General features: G+C 45.3%; 1 protein-coding gene across 3 annotated transcripts in view; it reads left to right on the top strand.

Moving 5' to 3' along the window:
- The window catches only part of SCN5A (sodium voltage-gated channel alpha subunit 5), a 307,891-nt gene that overhangs the window by 266,584 nt on the left and 22,015 nt on the right, over nt 1–19,292 (top strand). For all 3 annotated transcript variants that reach the window (XM_083405984.1, XM_083405985.1, XM_083405986.1), the window contains 2 exons: nt 10,460–10,582; nt 11,445–11,567. In XM_083405984.1, coding sequence (XP_083262110.1) covers nt 10,460–10,582; nt 11,445–11,567 — 246 coding nt within the window. The remainder of the gene's footprint in view (nt 1–10,459; nt 10,583–11,444; nt 11,568–19,292) is intronic.

Below are 19,292 nucleotides of genomic sequence, written 5' to 3'. Positions count from 1 at the left end.
TCTGTAATCAGCTCTAGGCAGAGGAAACCCTCAGTGGTCCCATGAATTTGGGGCAGTGGTTCTGGGTCATGAATTGTTCTAGAACAACAATGTGGCTCTAGAGGAGAAGTGGGGAACTAGATCTCGCCAGATCACTCTAATAGTTGGATGGGCCTGTCCACCTGTCAGTCACCTGACATTCTTTGACACCAGGTGAGTCAAAGGTCAAGGTGTGGCTGCAAAGGAGGGTTCTTCTTTCACAGCCCCATCTCTTCCTTCGCATCCCTGGCTTGCCTATGGATTATTCCTTTGTAGCCAAAAGTCACCACTTTCCACAGGATGACAGAAAGAGGCACCAAATCCAAAAAGTGCAGACTTTCGGCTGCAGAGTAAGGCTCGAGAGCAGACCTTGTGTGCTCATGCTTTGCAGCTGCAGCTAGAATTCAAGCCAGGGATGCAACGATTATTCCTTGAACTTTCCTTACGACATACGAAGTGGTGGCTGTGGTTTGCTCAAAATGAAATTTCTGAGGCCTGGAGGGCCTAGCTAGTTTCCCCATAGCTGTTCTAGAGCAACAGTGTTTCTAGGGCACAACTCTGCATGCACATCATTTGTCACAGGCAGCAAAGCTCTTCCCTCTCTTTGTGTTTGTGGAGGATGTGTGTGTGTGTGTGAATGCTCTACCGCTCTCTCAAATGGTTTCCTGGAAAGCTGTGCCTCTTCCAGGATTTCCCCATTAAGTGTAGAATGTCTGGCTGCAATACAAGTTTAACAAAATGCACACACGTCTGGGCCAAAAGAGAGAGAGAGAGAGTCTTCTATACAACGCTTGAGTGGCTAGCAGGTTAACAACATCTCATTCAAGAATTAGACTGAGTGCCAGCCTTCTGCCAAATCGGCTTGAAAAAGAAGTTGCCGTATGGAGTAGATGCATTGATGTCTCCTAATGACTTTTAATTGTTTTCTGGATTTCTTTCCCCTGTTGATTAGCAAGATGGAGGTTTGTGTTGCCTTGGCAGTAATTGCGCAATCTGCTGTAATCAGTTGTTCCCAAACAGCCACCATCAGACTTAAATCGTATGTTGTTGTTTCTAAAAGTCTTTTATGCGAAGGTAGTGGATTTCCAATGCATTTTTGTTGTAAGAGAAACAGCAGATTGCTTCAAGAACAATGTGGCACTGGATCTAGCAATAACAATGGTGCCAGCTTGCTAAAGAAGCCTTTAGCAAGTTAAGGAAGCCCACAGAGTTTGTCTAAACGTATAGTCTTTTTTTGCCTTCCTTCTCCGTTGATGTTAGGGCTGATGTGTGGCCACCACAAAAAACCTCAGCAATCAGACATGCCCTCGCTAATGTTTAACAATTCAAAATGTGTGATGATGTGACATGGCGAAAAACCAGTGTATCGATTTGGTCCCCAGTGAACTTTATTGGCTACTACTTCAACAATGCCCCAAAAAAAATCATTGGCTTATAGTGAGTGTGTGTGTGTAGCTTAGAATCAGAAGATACCCCACCACCCACCATCTCTTTAATTAACACATAACTAGCATTGCTAAAAGAGGAGAAATAAAATGTGCAGGAATCCTACTGGTAAATAAAACATGCTGTTTATTTATAGTTGCTTCATATGCACAAGGATGCCTTTGGAGTCTGAGCCTAAGTCATGTGAGGTACTTTCATGGCTGCCTTGTGCAGGATGAGAGAGTGAGAGTGTGCAAGAGGAAGGGGCAGAGCTTGGGTGTTTAGTGGGAAACCACAAAGTGTGTTTCCTCTGACTATCTCTTTGTCTCAACCCTGCCCTCTACTGACCGGAGGAATGCAAGCAGCCATGTCACATGTTTTAACCTCTATCATCCGCCTATCAGTTTATTAAGTTAAACAGATTTATAAACCATTTGATGTTTTAAAAATCTCTTAAGCACTGCATAACACAAAAATAGGCAACTTAATTAAAACAAAAATACAGCATAGAATGGTAATATAAAAGCATATGAAAACCAATAAAACAGGAATTCAAGCACACAAAACAGACTCAGGGAACACCTGCGGCAAAGGAAGACTTTGGTAATATGGTGCCCTGAGCGAAGACAAGATTTGGCGCCCCACTAACTTTGGGAAAGGTAAAGGGACCCCTGACCATTAGGTCCAGTCGTGACCGATCTGGGGTTGCGGCGCTCATCTTGCTTTATTGGCTGAGGGAGCCGGCGTACAGCTTCCGGGTCATGTGGCCAGCAGGACTAAGCCACTTCTGGCGAACCAGAGCAGCGCACGGAAACACTGTTCACCTTCCCACCAGAGTGGTACCTGTTTATCTACTTGCACTTTTGATGTGCTTTCGAACTGCTAGGTTGGCAGGAGCAGGGACCGAGCAATGGGTGCTCACCCCGTCGCAGGGATTCGAACTGCCGACCTTCTGATCGGCAAGCCCTAGACTCTGTGGTTTAACCCACAGTGCCACCCATGCCCCCCAACTTTGGGTATATACCTGTAAAAATATAGGTTTATTATATTATTATTACTTTGTGCCTCCTCGGCTCAGCGCCCTGTGCAGAAGAACTACCTGCTCTGCCCTAAATCCAGCACTGCCTGGGCAAACGGGTTAGGTATATTGCTTTACAAGATACCTGAAGCAACTGATAGCAAAGGGACCAGCACTCCACAGTACAGGGGGAGTAGCAGGAAATGCCCATTTCCACATCACCGCCCTATGATATTCTATAGGGCGGTGACACGAGCTGAATTTCCCCAGGTGGTCCCATTGATCTTTCAGGTCTTTACAGGGGCAAGTGGTCTTTCTCACATTTACTTGAAAGCATTATGAGTCAAGTTTTCTACAGTCATACCCAAAGTGACCTGTGAGCAAAAGAGAGAAAAAAAAACCCAACCCCCCCCACACACTCAACAATTAAAATAAATAAATAAAACAGCAACCAGTTACAGATGCAAGCATCAGTAAAAGCAAACAAGTGAGAAAGACAGCAACTACAACAGCATAAAATAGTAAAAACAGGGAAATAAGTCTCATTGAATGAAAAGAAGTTTTAATTTGGTTCCTAGGTGTCTTTTTTATTTATTTATTGCATCTATGAGACACTTCGTGAAATAAATCCGCTAGGCATTGTTGATGTAAAAACGTAATAACATGATTGTACTGTGGTACGGAAGTAAACATAAGAGATTCCCAGCATAAAAGCCCAAATACCTGTACAATAAAGCAGTATACATCACATTAATGAAGGCTTCTCCTGAATCTATTTATGAGAATGAGGCCCTACCACTATAAGCATCCCATCCCCAAGAGCTGCTTCGTGGGACATCTTCAGAAGAAAAGGCTGAGGAGTAAAACCTTGTCAAATCCAGAGTGGGGTCCCTAAGGCAGTTGGACGGCGCCTTGCATGCCTCCTTCTGGCAACTTCTGTAGCCAAGCTGGTGCCAAATGTCTTGCTTTCCTTTCCTTTGGACCACATCAGTGAGGCCAAGAGGAAGGTCTTGTTAGATAGATAGGTAATTTATTACGGTCGGAGCCCAGCTTATAAAACACACTTGGGGATACAATTCCAGAAGGAAATCAAACATTTAAAACAATGTACAACAAAAAATTTAAAATTTATAAATGTGATAAGCGTATAGACACTTAAAACTTTAAGATAAGCTACCACAGAGAGATGTCCCAGAGTCAACAAGGAACTGAGTTTGGGGATTTTCTTAACAAACTAGTTTAGTTTGGGGGATGGTCTGCGCCTACAGATCTGTACACAGAATCTGGTGATCGTCCGGGTCATCTTATGATCTTTGTCTAACAGGAAAAAGTCAAATTTTTGCTTTTCCGGGAGGTCAGTGAGCCTCACCAGCAGGGGATCAATGGTCTCACTACGTGCCTCTTCATAAAAGGAACATCTAAAGAACAAGTGCTCTGGATTTCCAATATCCCCCAGTGAACAGGCACAAAGTCTCTGAGCATATGAGACTTTGTTAAAGGATCCTTCCAGGACGGGTGAGGGCAGAGCCGAGCTTCTGGCAAGTGTAAAAGCCCGTCTTGCATTTTTGGATGCGAGAAAGAAGAGATATGCTGCCGGTGCGGCTATAAATCTCTCGATTTCTCCAATTTTATAGTCGGGGCACCTTGAGCAGTCCTGTTGTCTCTCAGTGAGGGCCTTGTTGTCTGGGCAGCCCAGGACCTCCATAAACACTGCCCAGGCATGTGCCCCAGGGAGGTCCCTTTGTTTATGCTGACACAGTGGTTTGACTTCACCCCCAAAGGCACACTCCATTGTCTCTCAAGAGAGATGGATACCAACCACAACTATATGCAAATAATAGGGGAAAGTTCACACATGCCTACAGCTTGTCATAGGTGGAGGAATAGGGTGTGAGAGAGAGAGAGAAGAGAGAGAAGAGAGAGAAGAGAGAGAAGAGAGAGAAGAGAAGGCCCACTGAACGTTCAGAAACATCCCACACCATTTGGTGGGTCACAAACAATATGTGTATGATATAATCTGGAAGCAGGAAGAATACAGTGAACAATGTGGGCGTCTCTCAGTCAGACAATGCAGATTTGCTACCAAAAGAGCAAATTCACAGTCAGTGACACTAAAAGAAGCATTTTACTAATTAGCCTCCAGGCAGTACACGTTTCCTGCCAAGAAGTTGTTAACACCAGGTGATTCAACGGAATCTGAAACTACTCTAGAAAGTGCTTAGTTTCAACATTTACATACTTAGCTCGTTCCCTGTCACAGCTGATTAGTAATAGTATTGTTTGGTCTACTTTGCTAATGATTCTTGATCTGCATATTTTCAGTCGATTCAGAGAGATTTTGGTAAGCGTTAGAATCAGCGCTTCCAGTGCTTCCGCAGGATTTAATTGCCTGGGACTCACTTTGTATTTTAATTGAAGGCTCATCACCGCCTACATCCTCAGCACCAAATAGGGGGAAGGTGGATGGCTATTATTTTTTATTATTACTACTATTAAATTTATTACACACCCTTCATTAGCAGTTCCCAGGGCGGGTTACAACAATGAAACATTAAAAACAGTCAAAACAAATTACAGTCACGGTAATAGGGTGGGCCCTTCAGGTGTCAAAGGCAGGGTGAAGAGGTATGCCTTAAGCATTCGCTAAAAGTTAGATGTACCGTATTTTTCACTCCATAAGACTTTTTTCCTCTTAAAAACTAAGGGGAAATGTCTGTGCATCTTATGGAGTGAATGTGTGGTCCCTGGGGCTTCCCCCGCCAGCCGGCTTCCCCCGCCAGCCCCGCAAGCTCCGGGAGCAGAAGCAAGGCTGCATGCAACCTTGCCGCTGCTCCCCGACCTGTTCTGGGGGCTAGGGTCGGGAGAAGCTCAGGCTTCCCCAGCCCCGTGGCTAAAAAGGAAGCCATGACAGCAAGCGGGGGGGGGGGGGGAATAAGTTTTTTTTTTCTTGATTCCCCCCCCCTAAAAACTAGGTGCGCCTTATGGTCCGGTGCACCTTATGGAATGAAAAATATGGTACCTCTGTGAGGAGGGAATTTCGCAGCTGAGGGCCTGCCACGGAAAAGGCCACCACCACTTGAACTTCTGAGGATGGTGGAGCTACCAAGAGGGCCTCCTCAGCTGATCTTGACACCCAGGAGGGTCTGTAAGGAAGGAAGCGATATCTCAGGTTTGTAGTACAGTCAGTGGTTTTTCCCCTGAGGGGACGCAGGGGTACGCATACCCCTAAACATTTTGTGAATCTTAAGTTTGGCCTCATTGAGGGGCAGTATTTCAATATGAGTAGGAAAATGAGAGTACCCCTAAACATTTTTTTAGGAAAAAGCACTGAGAACAGTTGTACCTTGGAAGTTGAATGGGATCCATTCTGGAAGTCCATTCGACTTCCAAAACATTTGGAAACCAAAGCACGGCTTCTGATTGGCTGCAGGAAGCTGCAGAAGCCCCGTCGGACGTTCAGCTTCCAAAAATAGTTCGCAGACCGGAACAGTCACTTTCGGGCTTGTAGCATTCGGGAGCCAAAACGTTCGAGAACTAAGCTCTTCGGAAACCAATCTACAACTGTACATATTTATAGTACAATATGTCATAGAAAACCGATTCCAAGAGAAGGCCTCATGACGGAGGAGATACATAGGCAAAACATGGATGTGGAGGGAAAGTTGAAGGAGGAAAAGGCTCAGCCCCTGAGGTTCCACAGACTGCTTCCATGGCTCTCTAGAGCCACATCCACACTTTACATTGAAATCACATAGCTTACCCCCAAAGAATCCTGTGAATGTTAGTGTGTTAAGGGTGCTGGAAATCATAGCTCTGAAAGGGGGTAAACTACTTGATTCTTGGGGGGGGGGGGCATCTGCTTTAAATGTGGTTTAAATGCGGTTTAAAAGTACAAGGGTGGACATGACCTAGGTCTGTGACCTGAGCTGTCGCTTCCGATGGCTCTCCCAGGCACAATGTTCCAATTTCTGCATCTTCCCTTGGACGCAGATCTGAACGAACAGGGGACGGTCAATAATTGCCGACAAACACAGCACTGATGGGAATGCTCTGGTTTGTCCGGATGCCAAAAGGTATTGAGTTTTTGCTTGAGTGGATACCCAGCAACCGGTTTCCCCCAAAGCTTAACATTAAGTCACCAGCCGTGATGAGCTAAAAATGTCCATAGCCAATGAGAGCATGAAACAGGTGGGGCCAGGATAGCTATAAACGCTGAGGATTACGGGAGGGCTCAGTGCGGAAGAAGCGAGGGTAAGGGGGGCTGAGGACAGCCTGCATATTTTGGGCCTGAATTCGCCTTGCGTGCCCTCTTCTCCGAGGCTGGGTGTCACACAATGCCACATATCTGCAGCCATACCCCTGGGACAAATGCTAGGAAGTCTTTAATGATGTTTGAGCTTATCTTTCACTTGGCTCCAAACGGATATGAACGAGGGTCTGGAACAACAACAACATGGCCTGCTCATTATTTATGTTCTACGCCACTGTTCACCATCCAGTCATTGCCGCCTTTCATTATCCTCACAACCAGTCCTGGGAGGTCAGTGAAGGTGTGAGAGAGAAATGGCTTTCCCATTAGCTTAGCAACTGAAATTGAGCATGTGGCGTTAATGTAAATTCTAAACCAGATTTTCTCTTTGCCGCTGGATAGGTCAGTGGGTAAGTGCTGGTGGTTCCTCGCCTTTGCATTCTTGGCCCTTTATTTCCAGGACTCTTAAGCATGGCGGCCTCTTCCCGTTGGAAGCTAGGCATGCAAATTGTTCTCGGTGGAAGATGGTTATTTGCCTAATGGCTGCTGCTGTCGCAGGGACATTGCTGGCTACCTGAATGGTAGGGTTGTAGCTCAATGGAAGAGCAACTGCTTCCCATGCAGTAAGTCTCAGCTTCAATCTGCGGCATCTCCAGGTCTGGCTGGGAGAGACCCCATGCCTGAAGCCCTGCAGAGCCAGTCAGTGTGAACAATGCTGAGCTAGATGGAGTAATAGTTGAACTTAGTGTATGCCAGCTTCCTGTGTTCCTAGAATGGTCAACCCCAGTGCAGTTCATAGGATCAAGGGTCCTCTCTGAGGATTCTGCCCCTTTCATCTGGAAAAGAGGCATCCAAGTGACCCTTCCCATGGGGAACTGCATAGGTGTCATGGACTGGTTCGACACAGAGGAATGGTGGGAGGAACCAGCTGGGGAACCACCAAGGAAAGCAGGATCAGAACCTGGGGTCAGAGGGAGAAGGCTGGGAAGAGGTGTTGGGAGCTGGGGAGGTAACAGGGCTTAGTGAGCAGGGAGAGTCTGTGGCAGAGAGAAGCCCAGAATTGGAGGCAGAAGCTGAAGCAGGTGAAGCCAAGAGGAAGAGATGAGTCAGGCTGGCGAAGAGTCATGGGTGCCTCCTGCTCCTGCTGCAACAAGCTCACCTCCCCCATTGTCTTACAGAACCAGAAGAGGGCTGAAATGGATAGAACAGTGCCAGGCCACATGCAGGAAAAATTTGCTTGGGGAAAGCCCTGGAGATGAGGGGACTTAGATGGCCATGGAGAAGCAGAGACTTTGAGTCTTGGCAACTGAATCATGGGGTACGACCTACCAAGGATGAGCTGCTCATTAGGCCTGACACTCAGCCAAGTCTATAAAGACTGTGTTTTTGCTAATAAAGAGTTAAGGTGTGATTTACTGTCGGCTCGCTCTTTGACAATAGTTTTAGGTATCCACCAGTGCTGATGTGACAGCAGCCGCCATTTCACTAATCCCCACCCTCCTCTCGGATCTAGTAACATGCCTAGCAACCAATGCTGGGTTTTGCTAGCAGAGTTGACCACCTTCCCCTCCACCCCAGCTTTCTAACAGTACTTCTTCCAGCTGCATTGGCAAGTAAGTTCAGGTCAGGAAGAAAAAGTGGTCAGCCTTGCAGCCTCACAGGGCTCTGGGGTGTTATCCTGTGCAAAAAACGGATGCTTTACTCATCCAAGAGATTATGGCCACCCAAGTTGACGTAACATTTAGAATCTTGCCTTTACTTTCCTCTCAGAGAACTTTTGTTATCGGGCATCATACAAATGTTGTAAACAGGAATTGTGATTAATAGGAACAATGTGTGAAGCAAGCAAGCATTTCCAGAGGCATAAAACCAATTCCGTACAAATTACTAGAAGGCGCATGGAAGTCTTGCATTTGGAAGCACTGCTGTGTGGCATTCTAGCAGGACAGGATTATGGGTGCAACATTCATCGGGAGAGAGAGGCTCAAGCAGATGTGTTGGAAAGAATCAGGTCTTGCTTAACAAGCTTGCATGAGGGGGGGAGAGCGTGGGGGGCAGGGAAGTTCTCTTTGAAAAGTGCTGACTTCCGCGTTTGCCTGGGCTATGTGGGGCAGTCAGCACGGATTTTGAAAGCTGTTTGATTATTTTAAAAATATCTTCCGAGGTCACATTTAATCAAGTCCAAAGCGCCAAGCCTATACGGTTGAGGTTTCTCCTATGAATAAAATTTGACAGGGAGAAATGAAATACCTCCAAAATCAACAGCGGAGTATTTAGTCAACTCACCTCAACCTATGGACTGTGTCCAAGGCTGCAAAGAGTTGCCAGCTATTGCAGCCTTTCCCTGCCTAATCCGTAGAACAGACACCTGATAAATCTATGTCAGGAGGACAGCAGCACCTGTAGTGCATTTCACGGTTTAAATTTACAAGAGCTGTAGAGTTGGAAGGGACCCTTTGGGTTGTCTGGTCCAACCCCCTGCAATGGCAGGGACTGTGGGCAATCTGCAGGCAAAGCAGGTCTTCTCCCACCCAGCTGTGCCTCCTTCTCAAGGTTTTGCCTTACTCATGAACGAATTAGGTGCACAAGTCAATGAAAGGAGGTTGCCCCTGTTGCATCTAGTTTCTTTAATCAATTCAGCTGTTGGTTTTGTGAATCGCTCTTCCTCCCAAGGGAGCCCAGGACAAGGTACGTTAAAGATTGAAGCAGCAGAGTTCATCTCGTAAAGATAAGCGTAGCAAATCCCCACATAAAACGATAAAATAGCCGTAAAATCAGAATGATAAACACAAACATAAACCAACCGGCAGCTGGGTACTAAAACAACCTAATTTGATTTGTAAAAACCTTGTGATGGTGAGGAGGAAGACTGGGGAGTACTTGGGGCAGAAAACTGGGGGGCGGGGTGGAGAAAATTGAAAAACTGGAGCGGAGGCTTCTTGGGACAAGCTAAAGTGGCAGCACCTCCCCCCTTTTAAAATACCATTTGGGCACTGTCCCAAGAGGTGGTGATGGGACTCTACTGGTGGCCCAACAGGTGGCTGTGTTTTGTCTGATTGTCTCCTTGGAATGACACTGTAAAGTAGATCCACTAACTAGCACAATGATTTCCACCTGTGCAGCAGAACTTCCCTCCCCTCCTCTCTCCCCTCACATCTCCTGGGCTCTCCCCAAATCTGCTCTGGAGGGTTGGAAGAAAACCTAGAACAAATATGGGGGAATGCAAGGGGAGGAGAGGGAGGGGAAGTTCTGTTGCCCACTCAAAAGTCCCTGAGCCAGCAGATCTGCTTCTTTGGATACTGCCCTGTAGTGTGTTGTACCTGAAGCATTGTTGGGAGCAAGGAAGATGGCAGCCACACTGCCACTTATCCTGGTAGGTCCCCTGTCCCAACTCCAATTCCTCAATTTTATTCCCACCCTCCCCAGATTTTGACCTTCCACCACTCTTTCATCCCTGTGACCCCGGAGCTGAATGTTTAGTTTGGCATTCATTCCGCTACACAGCTCACTTTAAGCACTTTGGTGAGCCTCGTGGCACATTGAGTCACGGTGGAGCAGATACTTCATTAGAAACGTAGCCCCTGTTCGCTCACAACCTTCACCTGCACTTGTATCAAAATGGCCAAGTGACTTTACCTGGGTTCTCAGAATCTTCCCCTGATTGTGCTGTTCCTATTTTCTCTCTGTGTCTCTTCCTTTCTCTTTGCTCGCCTTGACCAATAATTTCAAATTCCATTCGATCTGCACAGATTTCAGTTATTTGCCAGATAGGATCAATTCTCGGCTATGACCACCTGGCCGCTATGAAATCCCTCAGGACGCTGAGGGCCTTGAGGCCCCTCCGAGCCCTGTCCCGATTTGAGAGCATAAGGGTAAGGGTTGTCGTCTTTCAGTGTCTATGAAGTGTGTTCACCTCCAGTAATCAGACCTTCTCTCTCTTTCCCACAGGTTAACGTGCCATCAAGTCTTTCCTTAAGGTGGCACATGGCGGCTTCATTTTGCTAATCCAAAGCAAGACAATGGGTTCAGTTCTTTCTAGAGAAGGGTGTAATATAGTGACACAGGTCCAACACCATTTAAAACGCACACACACACACAACGAAATTGGGTATTACAGAGATACATCACAGTCTATGGCATTCTTTTTCAAAGGATCGTAATAAATGGCTGGGTCTTGCAAAGTGATTCATCTTGAGGCCACAAAATTACAGTGTTTGCATAATTTAATAATGGGAGCTGTGCCCACATCCCTGCTGTTTCCATTCAATTATATATAAAAAAATCATATCAACTGCACACAAAAAAAGTTTGTGTTTCAGGAAGACACTGCCAGAATTAGACTTTGCTGGTCCTTCTTTCTTCCTTTTTCTGACCAACTTTTGATATCAGTTGGACCTCCATGTGGTCACCTTGAGGAAAGTAAGACAACATTTAAGATGGGGGTTCCCTCTGGTTTTGAAGTCTTGTGGTTTCATTTTGCACTGGAAATCAGTGAATGGGTCTATATCCTGAAGGTCTCCTGGAAATGATTTTTATACATGAGAATGCTGATGGGGTTGTTTTGCCCCTGCCTTCGTGTTGGGTTAATGCTATATATTTTTCCTCCTTTTAGGCTCTTTCTTCATCAGTTGATTAACCAGGCTTATCTTTACAGGTGAAAATCCAGAGAAGAGAAGCTGAATGGTAGGATTTGTGCTAATGGTTTGGACTTTTCCATTTTGTGTCTCCATTCAGGTCTCATTAGTAAGCCTCATAGCTAGTACACTTGGATACTCCGAAATGGGTCCCATTAAATCCCTTAGGACCCTCAGAGCTCTGAGACCCTTAAGAGCACTATCACGATTTGAAGGGATGAGGGTAAGATTCAGTTAAAACAACAACCCACATGACCCATCATCGAAGCCCATCCTGTCTATGGAAATCCACAGCATGTTGTGAGGGCCATCATTCCTTCCTTCCTCCCATCATTTGTTCATTCATTCCTTAGTTGTGTTTTTGTTTTCCTTTTTCATCCTAAGCTGTAAATGAAACAATTGATAAATGCCATATGTTGCAATATACCCCCCCCTATTTCGCCTCCCTCCTCCTCTGACAAATTCATCCAGCTTGCTTGTAGGAGTAGCTTCAGCTTTGACTGATACCCACCCTGGTGGATTCCCTTATGAGCTAATCCTGCCGCATTCCTTGTCCTACGGCACTTTACAAACACATTTCAGGCTGAGTGCATATCTGGCTGACAAACCTGCCTCAGTAATGAGGTGCTCCAAAGAAAACCATTTGGCTTCTCCAGCTTTAAGGTGGCCTTTTGTGCACCTGCAAAAGCTGCCAGAAGGTGAGGCAAATGTTGCCATCAACCAGACCCCTCACAGAAAGGCTGCCTTTGGGTGTTACAGCAAACCATGGTTCATAGTGATGCGAAGGAGCCTAGGTGAGCCCCCGATCCATGCATTTCCCCCTTTTCTCCTCCAGCGCAGCTACAAAGTGGAGTCCAGAAACTTTTGCTTCCACTTTTGATTAACCACTGATATCAGAACCCTAAATGATAGTATTAACTCTGATTTGTTTGAACAAGCCAGCTTCATAAACCATGGTTTGAAGTTCACATTTCAAAGAAGCCATGGTTAAAAATAAACCACTGGTTAAGCAAAAACCATAGGCTTTGCTTCTGGGATGGGAGGAAGAGTGTCTAAGCCTGCATCTCATTCTTGCCTGCTAAACTATGGTTTGGTGTGATGTCCAAATTGGTACACTATATAGTTCTACGGTTCCTCATTCCTACTATATCCTGCATTAAGAGTTAACATAGACAGATAAGATTCCTCTTCTGCCTGAAGCTATTTATCTGAACAAGGCTTTAAATGTAGAGAGCCATCCCCACGTTAGGAAAAGATCTCACCTATCTAGCATGTGTGCCTCTCTTGCTTCTGTGACTACCAAATGGCCACACGTTATAAGTAATATTATTATGGGCAGTTTAAATCCAGCTGTTCTGGGCTTCGTGGATGTAGGTGTTAGGCAAATGTTATGTCTCAGTGTGCCCAAGGAGAGGGCATGGCATGAGGGCACCACCCAATTTCCAGGGCACATACATTCCCTACACTTACAGACTCATCTAAACCAAGATATTTTACTACTTGTCTGTATCTAGACCAGCGCATGAGCTGATTAACATTTTGCTGCTTGAACTCAGCTACCGAAAAACCCCCACATTTAAATGGCATAATAAAACCATAGGGCACCCGCTGCAAATGGTGCACATGGCTTCAAATGGGCTAGCCGCCCAATAAACCAACGCCAAGGCAGTGTTAAGAGAAAGACTAGGCTCCCAGTGCCATGTTTGTTCACAAGAACCCAGCCACTGGGTTCTTGTGACGTCCCTAACCCACAAGTCAGATATTTCTTGAACCTGAAAATGTCAAATGCATGAATCAGCCATAAGTTATATTGGCTACAATAGCCTTCCTCAACCTGGGGCTCTTGAGGAGTTTTGAATTTCCATAGGAATGCTAATACATTTGGGTGCCTGGAAGCCATCTTTCAGAAGACAATACCAAACATCATTTCATGTTTGCTGTTGCCAGTCTTTCTGAGGCTTTTTCGTCTCCTCCACTGCATACATTTAGGGCTCATCCAAGCTTTGTGCCCTTCACTTTCTATGTACACGTCTGGGCATTAAAGCGCTGTGTCTGCATCCCTTTTTTCCATTCTTCCCAGTGCTTTTTAACACTAAATTTGAACAAACGGCAATTCGGGTTTTCCTGAATTGTTTTGCTCCCATTCAGCAGTAAAGAGTGGGTTTTCACGGGGAAAGCTGGGGAATAAAAAAGCATTCAGACATAGAATTGTAGAGTTGGAAGGGATCCCGAGGATCATCTAGTCTGACCCCCTGCAATGCCAGAATCTTTTGCCCAATTTGGGTCTCGAACCCAGGACCCAGAGATTAAGAGTCTCATGCTGTACCGACTGAGCTACCATCATGGTGCTTTAAAGCGCGGGCCTGTGTCTAGAAACGCAGCACAAAAGGAAGTCTGGATGAGCCCTCAAAGCACTCTGTTCCACTTTAAGAGTGACGGTTTCCCCTGAGAATCCTGGGAACTATCATTGGTAAGGGAGCTGAGAGTCCTTAGGAAACAGTGAAACTCGAGTTCCCAGGATTTTGGGCATGGGGGATCCATGACTCTTAAAGAGGAATAAGAGCGCTTTAAATGTATGGGGTGGATGTGGCCATAGTTTGCATCTTGGCTCTAGAGTTTACCAGGCCTGGCGGAGCTTTAGCACACAGCACTGATCTTTATGTAGGATTAAGGATTGAGAATGGACCCTGAGAATGTGCTGTCTTTCCCTATAGCCTCTCGCCTCTCATGCACAAATTCGTTTTCACACCCTTTACCAAATTTCAATTTCTAAAAACCCAAATAACCTATAACCAGGTGGAAAGTTTTCTCAAAAAGCTGCATTTAAATGTGAACATAAAAGAAATGTGGCCAAATTTGGAGGATTCCTGCTCAAGAAATGCCTGGATTAGCTGCGCCTGCCGTGCATGCCGTTCCCTGCGCCTATCTCTCCTCTTTTCCATTTCATTGCACATGTCACTTGCCATCCCATAATCAGTTTGTGCATGTTTCCATTCGGGCCATTTGCATGCAGGTATCAGAAGCGTTGGCTTGACATGATGAGTCGCACCTTGCTCATTCCTATTCATGGCTTGTGACATCCTGTGGCCTGCTGTTTGCTTGCACCCACACAATGGGTGAAGGATCCTGCCTTCAGCTGGGAAGGTGGAATTGATGGTCTTCTGCCTCACTTCCCATTCTGTGTTTCTGTGTTTGCCGTGTTTCAAGCTCCCCTCTATTTCCAAGAGTTCTGAGCTAGATGCATGTAAATAGAGGCGATGCAAACCACAAAGTTCAAATTCGGAAACAAAAAGTGCAGAATTCCGTTGTGCAAGCACATTGTCAAAAACAACAAAATGTTTTCTTTTTGAAAAAAGAAAAGGAGCGTTTGCAATAAGCAGATACGGCTGTTTCTCTCCCCCCCCCCCCTTTTTAAAGCAAATGCTCACAAATGTGCCAAATTATCATTGCTAGCATGTGATGTTCTGTCAAATATGCAAATGTTTGGAAGAAAGAGTTTGCGTTTGCAGCCCATGGCTTGCTTTCCTTCAAAGCACCTTTGCAGTTGGAGATGTAGACATTAATATGCTTGTTTACGCCCTCACTTGTTTGTGAACATAGCATTTGTGTGTGTGTGTGCAGGATTGCAATCCCTTCTGTATTTTTTGGTTCCCTTGTGCATGTCTGTGCCATATTTGCATATATAATTTTCTGTCTATGAAAGCATTTGGACCAATGTTGCTTGTATGATTCATTTTGTCAGGACTCCACAATTGTATGATTCTATGTAACTCCCATTGGCCCCAGCTGCTGGGTGCTGGCATCACTTAGGGGAAGGCTGGTACAAAGTGTTAATGTGCTCTAAAATATATATGTCATAGGGTCAGATCAGCCAACCTGGTGCCCTCCATATGTTCAGGACATTTATTTACCACTTCCTTTCCTTTGTTCCTCTGTCAATCAAGCAAACATGCAATATGTTTAAAAGGGGCATAATGCCTTTGTTCAGATGCACTGGTTATATGAGTGTGCCTGAGTTATGTTCGCTTTGGTATACTAAAAGTGCAAAGATCAATGCAGAGGTAATGACATCGGTCAATGCCCATTTTGCCAAATCCATTTCTTCTGCAGCTGCTTACAATTTGGGCACCCTAAAAACTGCTGTGAGGCCTCTTAGTCCTGCAGGTTCTTCTAATTATTACCTCTTAAGAGTCATCAAATTTCAGGGCTTGGGCAGCCTACACAGGTTTTCTTTTAAAGCAGGATTTCAGCTTCCAAGTATAGTGGAGCTTAGTCCCATTTGTTATATTCTTGCCTGCTGCTAAGCTGACACTGCAGGTTTAGGCAGAAATCCTAGACATACTTCCCCAGGAGTAAATCCCACCGGGCTCAGTGGGGCTTACTTCTGAGTAGACTTACATAGGATTGCACTGTTTGTTAGTTGTTGTTTTTTAGTTTTCTCTGCTTTGAGAAATCATTTGAATCAAAAAGTGAGAAGTCATCAGATAAACAAAATCATCACTCAGCTGTTCCTGTGTGTGTGTGTGTGTGTGTTTAAAATAAAGGCTGCTTTTCAGCTGTTGCGATTCTCCCTCCCCAAAAGGGATTTACATGAAAGAACAAAATGAAATATGACCACCATGTAACACAAATTAAAGCACAAATTAGGTCCAGTGTTAGTTATATTCAAATTAAACCCACTTAAATGAGTGGACATGACAAATTTAGGCCCATTAATTTCCATAGGTTTACTCTGAGTAAAATGTTGGTGATACAATCCATAAATCTTAAAAAGCAAAAGTTAAAAAATTTCAATTATATATTGCCAAGCCATACAGATAATAGTAATAGTAGTACAGTAATGATTTTATTATTTATACCCCTCACATCTGGCTGGGTTCCCCCAGCCACTCTGGGCGGCTTCCAGCACATAAAAATATAATAATAAAATGTCAAAGATTTCAAACTTCCTGATACAGGGCTGCCTTCAGATGCCTTCTAAACATTGTGTAGTTCTATAATAATAATGAATTAATTAAGATTTAGAATGTATTCACTGCTTGTGCAAATGCCACAGGAATGGAGCTTGTACTATAAAAGGGAAGTTCTTCCATTAGGAAACCACCACAAAAAAGGCCCTGCCTGGTGCTCTAAACCAACTGAACCTCTGCATAATGTCTCTGTTAAAATCATACTTTATGTTCATTTTTAAAAGGTCCATAATTTTATTTTATTTAAGCAAAACATCTGGAGGGCCAAGGTTGAGGAAGCCTGATATACATAGGTGCAAATTTAGAAAGAATTATTATCAGTTAAATAGGACAAACAGTAGATTTCTGCCTGGTGGGAAAGAGCAGCAGGCCTGTTTGCCCTCAAAACAGAGGGTTGTTGTCTGTAAAGTTGGGCACAGGACCGCCCTAAAAATTGAGGATAATTTAGTTGTGATTTGAACACAAGCCTCCTATTTCACCACCAAGGCAGACAACTACTTTCTGACTCTGTGTATGTGTTACTGCTAGGGAGGGAAGAATCTGTCAGTTTTGTTTCTTTCCTTTTCTCAATCTTAAAATCAGCCCTCCACATTTTGCACCAATTTGCAAGCTTAAAGAAAAAACATCCTCATGAAAATTCATTAGCATTTTAGTGCAAGTTTTTCCCTAATTAACATAATTCTATATGCAGTTTTAGGGACACAGGTGGCACTGTGGGTTAAACCACAGAGCCTAGGGCTTGCCAATCAGAAGGTTGGCGGTTCGAATCCCAGCGACGGGGTGAGCTCCCATTGCTCGGTCCCTGCTCCTGCCAACCTAGCAGTTTGAAAGCACACCAGTGCAAGTAGATAAATAGGTACCGCTCTGGCGGGAAGGTAAACGTCGTTTCCGTGCGCTGCTCTGGTTCGCCAGAAGCAGCTTAGTCATGCTGGCCACATGACCCGGAAGCTGTACGCCGGCTCCCTCGGCCAATAAAGCGAGATGAGCGCCGCAACCCCAGAGTTGGTCACGACTGGAGCTAATGGTCAGGGGTCCCTTTACTTATATGCAGTTTAGACTAATGTACATATTTTTTCAAGCATATGCATTTTTGTACGCTATTTTCACAAATACCTTCATTTAATGCACCTTTTTCCTGAATAATTGCATTTTTGCATGTTTTGGTTGGAGAACTGCATCACAAAAATCACATAAGTGCAAATTTCAAAGACTAGCTGTGTTTGGTTTCTGAAAGTGCGAATCTGATACATTCAGCTGTAAATGTGTTGTGAGTCGAATTTCTCCTCCACCCCTAGTGCCTGCTGTGCTGGACTGGGGCCTTTTCTTCCTCTCTTGGTGCATTTACTTGGTCAGATTTGAGTGAGGAATAATTACGAACACACGCCCCAGGAAAATCAAGTCATTTTATTTTTAGTAGATTTAGCCACACTTAAACCATGGCTTACAGACAGTAAAACTTAGCATTATTACCAGCTGACGATATGCTCTAGAGTGCAGAAGGAAATTCAGCCCCTATAAGACATGTATTAAGTAGTTTTAATACCCCAGTACAAATACATCAAGCGGGAAGGATGATAATAGCTCGTAGGTTCATTCTGTGGGAACACATTAGGAGACAATAGCCTAGTTTTCAAGCCAATGGACTTGGCAAAACTTCTTTGAAGTTAATGGGGCCTATGATGGTGGGCTAATCAGAGCATCAGGACTGAATGTGAAGGGAAGGTACCCTGAGGCAAAGGGTCAAATGAAGTTTCCCCATCCTTGATCTCTGCGAATACACCTAGGTAGTCGCTCCATCCCCCGCCCTCCTTCCTGTTTTCATTTTAAACTCTTGCTCAGGACTGGTTCATGCAGTGGTGGGCTACACAGTGAGACATTGAACTGTGGCACACATGCAGTAGACTAGGTTGCTGAGGGCTATTGCCAAAACTTGCCCAAGCTCAGAGACAGCACCATAGCTGAGCTCTAGCACAGGCAGATCAGAATTCAGATTCTGGAGAGGCAAACAATGGTCCACAGACACAGAATGTGGCCCAGGTGGGCTGGTGGTTAGTTCTGGATCAGAGTGCAAAACGAGGCAGAAGTCAGAGGAGGGGCTACTTGCCACAATGGCTATGCTCTACCTTCGCTGTGATGAGAGACATGGTGCTTTTGAATACCATTTGTCAGGAATTGCAGGTGTCTAGGCCAACACGTTAGGGATGTGGGTGGCGCAGAGCCTAGGACTTGCTGATCAGAAGGTTGGCGGTTCGAATCCCCGTGACGGGGTGAGCTCCCGTTGTTCGGTCCCTGCTCCTGCCAACCTAGCAGTTCGAAAGCACAAAGTGCAAGTAGATAAATAGGTACCGCTCCGGCGGGAAGGTAAACGGCGTTTCCGTGCGCTGCTCTGGTTCTCCAGAAGTGGCTTAGTCATGCTGGCCACATGACCCGGAAGCTGTACGCTGGCTCCCTCGGCCAATAAAGCGAGATGAGCGCCGCAACCCCAGAGTCGTCCGCGACTGGACCTAATGGTCAGGGATCCCTTTACCTTTAGCAACACGTTCTCTTTTGCAACACGGGTTGTTTGGATAAAAGAAATTGCAGGTGGGCAGAGTGCTGTTGTATTCAACAGGCATTTGGATGGCCACTGTGAGAACAGGGTGCTAGACTATACGAGCCTTTGGACGGATCCAGTAGGTTCATCTTCTGTTCTTATGGCATTGGTTAGAATGAGGAGCTGGCTCACAGCCTGGTCATGGAGGTTGGCTGATAGCATTTGGGCTGTTTCTGAAGCCTAGAGGGTGGCCTTGACCCTACAGAGCTTGGTAGTCTGCTTGGTTTGCTGAGTGCCCAGAGTGTTGGCATTGTAGGAAATAAGGTTCCAAAACCAGGGTTTTGGGGACCTGTGATTCAAGACACATAGCCTCCAGCACCTGAAGGAATGCATGTGCACATTTGTAGCCATGCATGCCCAACTGCTTCAACGGGGACCCAAGTAT

Source organism: Podarcis tiliguerta (assembly GCF_965153285.1).
Source record: "Podarcis tiliguerta genome assembly, chromosome: 12".
Classification (NCBI taxonomy): Eukaryota; Metazoa; Chordata; class Lepidosauria; order Squamata; family Lacertidae; genus Podarcis; species Podarcis tiliguerta.
Note: the sequence above shows the minus strand (reverse complement) of the source record. Positions and strands in the feature narration are given on the sequence as shown.